Source organism: Humulus lupulus, chromosome 6 (genome assembly GCF_963169125.1).
Source record: "Humulus lupulus chromosome 6, drHumLupu1.1, whole genome shotgun sequence".
Lineage (NCBI taxonomy): Eukaryota > Viridiplantae > Streptophyta > Magnoliopsida > Rosales > Cannabaceae > Humulus > Humulus lupulus.
The window spans coordinates 39,493,684-39,505,349 of NC_084798.1; the positions used below are offsets into that span (position 1 = coordinate 39,493,684).

Genomic DNA, 11,666 nt, shown 5'->3' on the forward strand with positions numbered 1-11,666 from the left:
TGACTGTATTTGGTTAATTAATCAAAAGTACGTACTTTTCAAGTTATTCCTTTTACAAAATTATAGCTTGGCATTGACCATGCAAATAGGCCCTGCAATTTTGTAAAAATACCACAATTTGCATATACTTTAGAAAAATATTACTAATATATATACATATATATTAAACAAAATATAGATTCATATTTGAGTACCTATAATTTTACTTTAGTATGACCGCCATCCATTTTATCAGGATCTTGCTTGGTTGCTTCAATTGTTACTCAAAAATGATAGTTTGGTTAATTGGTTTGTAAATATATAGTATAAGTTAGAATGAGAATGTGCCGGGTATGTATGATTAAAATGTTTTTTTTTGTTATTGTTTTCCGTACAACCGAAATTGGAAATAAGATTATATGTAACATATATAGATGTACCAAAATGCATTTTTATTTTTATCTTCTGTCTGTTGTTTGTGAATCCTTCGGTTGATGATGCTCCTTTTGAGATGAGCTATTGACATATGACAAATCATTAGGTGCCACAGTTGTTGTGCTGCCATCGATGGTGTTACTAATTAATTTGTTTGGATTAGTAGGGGCGAGCACAACAATGTCGATCGATTCCGAATGATCACCAAAGCTATGTGATGGTGCCAGTTGAAGTTCCTTCTTCATCTCTTTTCGTTTTCCCCACAGCACCAGATATAACCCAAACACAATTAGCACTCCTCCTAATACACTGCCATGTTTCTCTTACAGTTAATATAACAACAAATTATGATGAAATATACTTAGATTATTTCATTATATAAAACTATATTCATTATCGTTTTATGTCATTCTATGCAAACACCTGTTTTATGTAAATTAATTACATTAAAAAATGAATATTGTTACGGGACGTTATATAGTGTCCAACTCTTCGTATTATAGCATACATAAAGTGATTAATGTAATTTATATTATTAGAATTCTAGTAAAAATTACAGTTGGGGTTCATAGTTTTTTAATTTTGATAAAATAATTTACAAATTAAAGGTTTTTAAACTAAAGGGCCTTAGAGATATCATATTAATATAAATTTAAATGTTATAAAATATCATTATTATAATAATATATAATACAAGAGTAGATATTTAATTATTTTATTAATATAAATTTAAATATTATAAACTATTATTATTATAATATATAATCTTAATTTTTTACTAATTATATTAATATAAATTTAAATATTATAAAATATTATTATTATATTAATATTTAATACAAAATTAGATATATAATACTTATATTAATATAAATTTAAATATTATAAAATATCATTATAATAATATATAATACATAATCTTAATTTTTATTAAAAAAATTATTATTTACATTTAAAAGGAAAATATGTTATTTTTTTATTTGATTTAACTTATATAAATATATATTTTTAAAAATCATAAACAATATTTTATTTTAATTTTTCTTTTAATATATTAGAATCATTATTATATATATAATATTTTTTATTTATTTAAAATTTATATAACAATCATACAAATTTAATAAAAAAAATTAATAAATTTTATAAATAAAATTAAACAAATGAGATCACAATTAAGAATGATAATCATTTATAATATTATGAATATTATAACATAGATGTGTGAAGAAATTGGGTGCCAAAGAGACTAATAAATCCAACATGATTAATTATTATTATCGACATAATTAATGTTTGATTTGAAGGGGCAAGATCTAGTGATGACTTTCTTTACTATGAGTTGCGTGTGATCTAAGTCGGCCCCACAATGAGAGTAATCACATGGGGTCCACACTCATATTAAGGGTCAAGATTAGTTAGTTTGATCATATCAAGTTCTAAAGAATATATATAAATATATATATATTTATATATATATTAGTTATACCTGCCCAGGTGTAACTTCTCGTCGAGAAGAAGGGAACCAGCTATAGCTACTAGGACAAGCATAACAGGACTGAAAATAGAGACGAACAATGGACCTCTTAAGTGGACACACCATGCAATCATTGTCACCATTAGTCCTGAAGCTACAGCACCCTATTAATCACATCAACCACCATTATTATTATTATTATTATTATTATTATTACATTCAAATAAACTGAACTCAAGCATTGAAATAAACATTAAATTATCTAGAAAATGTTTAGCCATTTTAAGTAGCATGAAGAAGCAATTAGATACAAGAATGTGTACATTTATATTAATAAACCCATTTTTAAATCTTGGCTTTTTCTTTTTTGTATTTTGTTTCCTCTCACAAAATAAAATAAATGACAGGATCGCACTATTTCTTTAAATTTTATCCATTACTTTGGAGGATTCAAACTTTAGAGAGAAAAAAAAGTTTTAAAAATATTTTCTTTTATTTGGATTAAAACAAAAAATAGGAGAATAAATATTTTCTTAAAAAAGTATATGAGTTAAATTTAATATAATTTAATCAAATTTAGAACAATTTTAAATATATTGAAGAGAAGAGAAAGGAAAGAAAAGGAAAAATCATTAAAAAAATTAATAAAATAATAATTTTTTTCCATTATCTTCTCTCACAAAATATTTTTTCTTATTAAAATCTGAGATGTGAACTAAGTCTATATACATTAGTTATTTAAAGTTTATCTAATAATATCCTACTAACTTAAAAAACAAAATTCCTAGTAACCAAAAGTTGTGATATCAGTTAGTGTCAATTCAATTTATTTGGCACATGGATGTTGATTTTGCTTTAATATCAAATATATTTCCATGTATTGGGCGACCAAATACCTAAAATAAAATAAGAAAAAAACAGAATTAAAAAAAATTATGTATTATATATATACCGAGTACGCCACACTGAGAAGCCTAATATTCCAACCTAATTTCCATTGGTTCAAATCCCTCTCCGTCCACAAGGCATAAGCTACAGTTTGTATTAACGCCATTAATGACATCAGAGCTGTGCTTGAATAATAACAAGGATAATCCTTGCTCATTTTAGCCTGTCAATACAAACAAAAACACCACAATTAATACTAACAAAAAAATTAGTATTATATGTTTTATGTGTCTGTTAGCGAATAGATTCTCGCCTAAGTAGTCTTATATATAAAAAATATTGTTATTTCACTAATTATATTTGAGATAGTATTTTATACTATGTACCACATAAACTACATTTCATATTTTAAAATGATATTCGAGCCCAAAAAAAAAAAAACTCTATCAAGTACAATCCAAATCCAAATCCAAATCAATTCAAAAGGAAGAACCACCACTAATTAATTCTTTCCATGCACAAAATTCTAATTTCTAAATCAAATTTCACATTCTAACAATATCTTCATAATAGATCATGGAATATAAAGTCATATTAGCCACGTGCAAGTTGTCAGCTCTCTATTCATGCACATATGTACCTTCTCCATGTCATGATTATATTTTTATGTTTATTTATTTATTATTACAAATGATCCAGAAAATTATTAAAAAAAAGAGTTTATATATTTTTGAATCATGTATTTTATATTATTATTTGTTTGAATTTTATATTTTGATAAATTATTTTTTGAATATTATGTTTTGTAAAATAGTTAAAATAGAACCCTAAATTTAATTATGGTTAATATTTTCTCAATTAAAATCACAAATAATTTACCAAACTAATATTTCAGAACAAAAATAAAATCATTCTGCTTAAAAACTGTATTGTTATATTCAATTTTTTATTGATCAAAATTAAGTTTAGTTTTAACTATTTTACAAAATATAAGACTAAAAAAAAACAATTTATCAAAACACAGGATCCAAACAAATAAAATAATAAAACACCAAATTCAAAAGAATATAAACCCTTAAAACAAAAACTACGAAATTACGTATAAAACATAAAAGAAATAAATTATTTACCTGAATTATGAGCCATAAAGAGTAACACGTGCCACTGCCCACAGACAATAAGCATCCTAGGAGACGATTACCATACTCTTCCTTTGGTGATGCCACGTGGCTCTGTTTCAAAAGATCAATGTGCGTTGACCAAATATTGATTTCTACTCCTTTGTAAAAGGTTAGAAGCATTGCTCCACCTATTCCAACTAGTGATCCCAACACCTTAGCCTTCCCTGATGACCTACCAAAGTTCAGCTTCTCTAACCTGAAATATGTGTACTTGTTCAAATATATATATGGATTTATATATATATATATATAGATATAAAATATGGGATGCCTCAATCAATATTTTGTATATATAATCCTAATTTTTATTATATTTTGTTAGAATAAATATTTAGTAATTATATTAATATAAATTTAAATATTATAAAATATTACTATTATAATAATATTTAATAATTATATTAATATAAATTTATATGTTATAAAATATTATTATTACAATAATATGTCAATAAATATATTATATATAAGCAGTGTCCTATGTGTATAAATAATATATATGAGCGTGTAACAAAATAAAAAAAATATTAGAATAACATTTATATTCTATCAAGAATAAATAAATTTCTTGTCTAATTATTAAAGTATGATTTAAATAATATCATAATTTTTTTGTACCTAAAATAAAGTATAGTTTGTGGAAATAAAAAGTTATCATTTTTTTTTGTTTAAAAAAATCATAAACAAATATTTTGATTTAATTTTTTTTTAGTATATTTATATTATTTTCTATATATAATATTATTTATTTATTTAAAATTTATATCACAATCATAAAAACTTAATTATTTTAGTAAATTTAGAAACGTAAAAACATGTTATTACTTGCCCACTTTTTATATATATATATATATATATATTTAGGACAATTCTTGGGAATTCCGCTATAGAAGCTTCACTTTAAGCCATACTGATAAGGCTCTCAGTGTTTACAACCCGTGAACAGTTTTCGGCGTGATTTTTTTTTATGATCATGTATACAGTATATTGTAGCTATTTAGAGCATCCTGCAAATTTTTAGAAAATTCTGAATAGTTTACAGTACCGAAAACTAGGTTCAAACATGTTATTGCACTCGTGACTAATTTTTTTATGCGTGTGGAAAACAACATGTTTGAACCTAGTTTTCGGTACTGTAAACTATTCGGAATTTTCTGAAAATTTGCAGGATGCTCTAAATAGCTACATATACACGGTCATAAAAAAAAATCGCGCCAAAAACTATTCACGGGTCGAGAAACACTAAAAGTCCTTCTGGTAGGCTTAAAGTGAAGCCCATATAGAAGAATTGTCCTCGGTATTGTAAACTATTCGGAATTTTCTGAAAATTTGCAAGATACTTTAAATATCTACAATATACACGGTCATAAAAAAAAATCGTGCCGAAAACTATTCACGGATCGAGAAACACTAAAAGCCCTACCGGTAGGGCTTAAAGTGAAGCCCCTGTAGAAAAATTGTCCAGTATATATACATATTATTACTCGGTAAGTGTATATTTATATTTTATCTATTGGCTACCATTTAAATTATATCAGTTATTAACCATTATTTTCCAAACATAATAGTGTACCTGAGGTTTATAAAAAAATACTATAAATACATACATGAACTTCAAAACTCTAAACAGCCGTGATTATAAATTTCTCTTAATTACTTTGCAATATATAGGTTAGGGTCTTGTGAATCTAATTAGTTTTATGGTATTATAACTCCATATTTTTATTTATAAATCATATATATTCAATGAACACACTCTTCTTAAAAAAATGACGACTACAACTGCTCATGCATATTTGAGCCTTAATTTAGAAGATTAATATTGTTCTGCGTATATATACAGAAGTAGTAGAGAACACTACACTAAAAATATAGAATCGAGTAAATATTATAGAGATAATTATGCTCAAGTCCATTTAGAAAAGAAAATAGAAATAATTAAAAAAAAGTGAGATAATAATATATATGCATACCTGAATGAGACGGCTAAAATGAATGTTATAGCAGGAATGAGGTTGCTCATGGCAGATGCAAACGTTGCTGATGTTACATTTAAACTTTCAATATACAGATTTTGCACCAGTGATCCCCTGTATATTATAACTATATATTAGTATTTATTTCATCGTAGTCTTTATAATAATATATTTGTGTATTAAACATCTAATGACAACAAGAGTTGCACAACTTCGCAAAAAAATTTACTCTTCGAAAACACATTGTTTGTTTTTAAAAAAAAAATTATAATATGTAATATTTATATTTTGTGTTTACACTCTTCTCAATATACAAATATTACAACTTTGCAAACAATTCTCACCCTCTTTTCTAATTTGTTTACACTCTTCTCAATATATAATATATATGCGGATATTGATATGTATATATAACATTTAAAAAAATTAAAAATTGTTTATTGGAAAATATGGAAATCTAATTATTATATATATATATTTATCTTTTTTTCTTTATATATTTATTTTTCTTTCCTTTGATTTAACTTTTTTTATTGTTTTCTAACAATATTAGTTATTCTAAACAAGTAAATAAATTAAAACATAAATAAAAAAGTGATAACGATATCTAAATAAGGTAAAAAATTGAAAAAAAAAATTAATAAAAAAGAAATAAATGAGCTATAATAATTTATCATTACATATTATTAAAAATTTAATATTAAAGTATTTAAATTATTTTATTTTATTTTTTTTCAAAATTATAATCAAAAAATATTTATTTGCTTAAATTTATTATTCTCTTTCTTTTATTAATTATTTATTTTGTCATTTAATGTATTTTTTTTATCCAAATTTATATATAATAATAATAGTGAAATATGACATAAATATATATTTTCTTATTTTTCCGTTTAATTTTTTATTTTTAATGAGAAATTACTTATTTTAATTACTTTAGCCATTAATTAAATAATTTATATTTATATATAACTTTTTGTTGTATTTAAAAAATTAAAATTTGAAGAATTTTTTTTTTTTTAAATTTATAGTTTAACTTAGAATTTTTTTAATAATTTATTATATATATTGAAATTCATATGTATTTTTTTAAAAAGAAAATTAGAAAAAAAATATTAAATTTTAAAATTAACATGCCGCATATCTTTATATATAAAAAGTTACTTAACCGATTATTGGTTTAATGTATTTTATTTTTTCAAACTATAGACAATATCTTAGTTTAATTTTTTTTTTATACTTTTTATGTCATTCTTTTATAATATATGATATTACTTATTTTTAAAAAAAATTTATATGATAATTAAAAAAAATATATAATAAATTTTGTTTTAAAAAATCATAATAAAAATAAACTAATATATTTTTTAAAATAAAACTAAGTAAACTACACATTGATTTTACCTAGTATAAATATATGTGAAGGTGTAACTTAATTTCATTTTTAAAAAAATATGTTACTCTCCGTAAATTGTGGAAATGAAAAATTAGTACTCATATTTTAAAATTATTCTTCTATGAATATATTCCGTAAATGCCCATCAATTTTTTATACCTAGAAAGAAAAGGTGGACTTTATATATAAATATATATGTAAATAATTAATGTGGTATGTATTATATATATAAATAATATACTTACCCAAACAACCCACATAAAAAGGCCTGAAAAAGAATCCTCCAAGTTAGCTTTGGCCTAGCATTCCTGTGAAATTAATCCATTAATTTGATTAGTTTATAGAGTAAAAATAAATGTGCAGATAATAGAAATTCTTTATTTTAAATTTTTTTTTGTTAAGTTTAACCAAACATTCTAAATATTTAATAGAATATATATTTAAAATTAATTAAAAATAGATATATATTACTTATATAATATCATTATTTTTTAAAAAGATATAATATCATTATCATGATAATATTTAATGTAAAATTACATATATAATAATTATATCAATATAAATTCAAATTCAAATTTTATAAAATATCATTATTATAATAATATATAATACAAGACTAAATATTTAATAATTAGAATAATATAAATTCAAATGTTATAAAATATTATTATGATAATAATATAAATCTTAATTTTTTACTAATTATATTAATATGATTTCAAATATTATAAAATTTTAATATTATAATAATATTTAATATTTATATTAATATAAATTTAAATATTATAAAATATTATTATAATAATATATAATACATAATTTTTATTTTTATTAAAAAAATTATCATTTATATTTGAAAAAATTATCGTATTATATAAATATTTTTTTAAAACACTATTAACAATATTTTAGTTTAACTTTTCATTTAATATGTTTATGACATTCTAATATATATAATATTATTTATTTATTACCTTGAAAATTGTTTGTATCTAGTATATAGATAAATGTTAGATATTTATATAAAGGAAAGCACTTTGCAACATCAGTAATTACGCTTTTCTTTATATAATTAAAGTTATTCCATAGCTAAAGTAGTTTTGTTTACATGCATTCCACAAGTTGGTAATTTATTAGATATAAAAAAAGTTCCACGGGGAAAATATATATGAAGAAGAATATTTTTATAAAGGAAAAGAGTTACTCTACTTAAAACTAATTAATTTTAAGATGGAACCACAATCTTAGTCTTAGTAATCTTTCTCCCCTCAAATTGTAATATGGTATCAAGAGCAAGTTTGACTTCCGCTACACTCCACTCTTGACCTCGGTTTGGGACCTTTCTAATATATGTTAGATTTTATGACCTGTTTCGAACAGCATGCATGTATAACCACAAATTTTCCGATCAACCTTGTGATGTCCTATATTCTTACAAATTTCCCAAGTCGACTTTGTGGTATTATTATCAAATATTCACGTTCGGTAATGTTATATCTAAGGTTTTTCATAGTGTCCATATTTTCAGACCCAAACGTAAATGGACATATTAAATATGAAAAAAGTACCCCATGAAAATATATGAGAATCACTGTTCATTGTAGCAAAAATTGCACAAAAACCAATTACTCAGATTTTTTTTAGAAATCATAGAGAATATTGTTACTCCAAGAATGTACATTATTAAAATAAGCATATGCTTCGACGTCACTAACTGGCATGAACAAACTTTGTTTTTTTTTCTGAAAATTAAAAAGTATTAAAAATGCTAAATATTGTATTTCTCTCTTGAACTAAGAACAAAAAAAAAACCAGGCTGAAAAAAAAGACATGGATAGAACATGTACACTCTATTATATATATATATATATATATATCATGATTAACCAATGATTGAGTTAAACAAAAAGTAGTACAAAGATTAGTTATACATAGATTTTAGTATATGAGAGAAGAAAAATTGCTTAAAAAAAGAGGTACCTTTCGATGAAGAAAGCAAGGGGAAGAATGAAAGCAGTGGCGAAAACAAAGCGATACGCTACAATGATTTTCAAGTTCATGCCATCGTTGGCAGCCAATTTGTAGAGCACATTGACTCCAGCATAGGCAACCTGAACAACCATCATCAACAGAGCTGGCTTCAGCTCATGCAAACCCTCCCATATCTGACTTCTCTCGAAACCCATCTCTGCTAGTACTCTCTCTCTCTCTCTCTCTCTACACTACTACTGCTTTCTACGCACAGATTAAAGAAAATACGAGCGAGAAAGATATGTGGCCAAGTGGCCTATTTATTGAGCAAACATGACTTAGTGGATCCCAACTGTTTCCTGGATTAGCTTTATATAGAATCACAATTTTATGACTAATGATATTCAATCTTGTAAAAGCCAAAGCCAAATTCAAATAATAAGTACTTACGTACTTACAAGTGTTCGATTTATAACCTATAATGTATGTGACAGGTGCTTTGAGTTATACTACTGTTGATATATTTGTCGCACTATATATGATATGACAAACATGCTTTGTGTACTGGTGATTTAGATTAATTCCTGCTTTTCAAAAAGCTAGCATGTAATATTTTGTACCGCTCACTATGTAGACCACATAATAAGAAACTAAGAATAAAAAAATAAAGCAGCGATTGTCGACCATATATAGTAGTAGTTATAATCAGCAAGCAATGCAGCTATAGAATTTTTATTTATTTGTTTTATTCATCTAAAAAATGGCATTAACTTCGATGGCTCATTCCCATGGACCATGCACATGGGAATGGCTTCATATATAATTGTTTAATGAGATAACCAATTAATTTTAATTACTAAACTATTAGTAAAATGACTTCATTCTCATGTAGCGTATAAAAATCAATTTTTTTTAACACAAAACTCTCTATAGCCTTTATGCAAAAATCTATATTTATTCAAAAATGACAACAAAGCTAATAAATTTTAGGGTTCACAATTTTGCCTCTAAAACTGAGCAGTGGCACTAGTGGGTTGTTCTTTTAGTAGTAACCAAAGGCAATTCAAATTTTTCCACTTTTGAGACACGCCATAAAATAGAGTCTTCGTGGATCTCACTGAGAGTTCTATCGTTGCATGATCAATGTTTTAAATTATTACATAACCACTTTTATTTACTCTTCTTTTCTTTACGAGCAAAGCAAGACACTTGGGTACGTTCATATACCATTGCACAACCTCCACTATTTCATTCATTGAACTCCTTTTAATAGCTAACGTACGTTTCGTTTTACCACGTAAGCTCATACGTGTTCTTCCATTAACTCATACCCATTCTGATCATTGAATTAAAGTTTTCTGGATTGTGGTAGTGACTCCTGCTATTAAGTTTTGAATTTCTCCATTCTTTTTCTTGGAAAAAAAGTTACACCAACATTATACAACTTTTCAATTTCAATTTCACTTTCTTTTGTTTAGTTTTTTTTTTCAAATATAATATTGTAATTGACATTATAAGATACGGAATTATATAATGTTTTTTGGATTTCTTTTATTTTTACGATTTTTTTCCTATTATAGAGAATTGTGCATTTTCGATCTTTCCTTTTTTTAATTCTTCTTTTTGTCTTTACCTAATCCAGGTGGCATGTAAAGCTTTTACAAAGTTAATACGTCGGAAACAAGAGCACATTCACACTCTTACAATGACCACTTAAGAAACACTGATTAAGAAAATAGTGAAGAAGCGCCGCTCTAGGATTCCTAGAATTCTCATTCTCCTCTTTTGGCTAGGACCATCGACACCGAGCCAGCCGCGCGTTCGGACATGTCTAGCCAAGAGGAGTGTTGTTGATATGGCTAAAGATGATGTGAGTTGGAGAACGATTCTTGGGGCATTGGGCCCAGAGGGTGGCACCAATTGGGTCGGGAGGTGGTCGTGGCTAGTACATCTGGTATGTTTTGGTCGGGAGGTGGTCGTGGCTGGTACCTTTTAACTTCGGTTTTTTTTTTTTTAAAAAAAAAAAACAAAGTTAAAAGTCTTTAAAAACCATTTTCCACCTATACGTCTTCTCATTCTGAAACGCAAAACAGACCAGAAAACCCCCATTACCACTGTGGGAGACACTACAATAAAAATAATTTTTAGGGGTGACGGTATGTCGCGCTTAATAATGCCAGTATTAGAGGCGATAATGATAAGTTGTCCCTAATATTAAGTGAGACTATATTTTTAATTGGAAAAACTATTAGGGGCACCAAAATATTATATCAGGGGCCCCTAATAATATTAAATATTTTTTGAAATTTTGAGTGAAAAAAACATGAAAAATTTCCCCACCAAAATTTTTTAGATTATTA

At 25.1% G+C, this 11,666-nt stretch overlaps 1 protein-coding gene across 1 annotated transcript; it reads right to left on the minus strand.

The window, feature by feature from the left end:
• Window positions 1–437: 437 nt before the first annotated feature.
• On the minus strand, window positions 438–9,546 carry LOC133784997 (WAT1-related protein At1g25270-like). The gene is made up of 7 exons (XM_062224258.1): window positions 9,316–9,546; window positions 7,578–7,640; window positions 5,934–6,050; window positions 3,910–4,156; window positions 2,844–3,002; window positions 1,904–2,055; window positions 438–723 (listed from the first exon to the last, which is right to left on the minus strand). Exons 1-7 carry the CDS (start codon window positions 9,519–9,521, stop codon window positions 438–440), a joined length of 1,230 nt encoding a protein of 409 aa, XP_062080242.1. The 5' UTR covers window positions 9,522–9,546.
• Between the last annotated feature and the right edge of the window lie 2,120 nt (window positions 9,547–11,666).

Excerpts from the sequence above, each read along its gene's own strand:
- LOC133784997 (XM_062224258.1), bottom strand. The coding sequence starts at position 9,521 with ATGGGTTTCGAGAGAAGTCAGATATGGGAGGGTTTGCATGAGCTGAAG. Across the intron at positions 6,051-7,577 it reads TTTTTATGTGGGTTGTTTGG|GGGATCACTGGTGCAAAATC; the intron begins GTAAGTATATTA and ends TATAATATACAG. Across the intron at positions 2,056-2,843 it reads TTCTCAGTGTGGCGTACTCG|GGTGCTGTAGCTTCAGGACT; the intron begins GTATATATATAA and ends TGTGATTAATAG.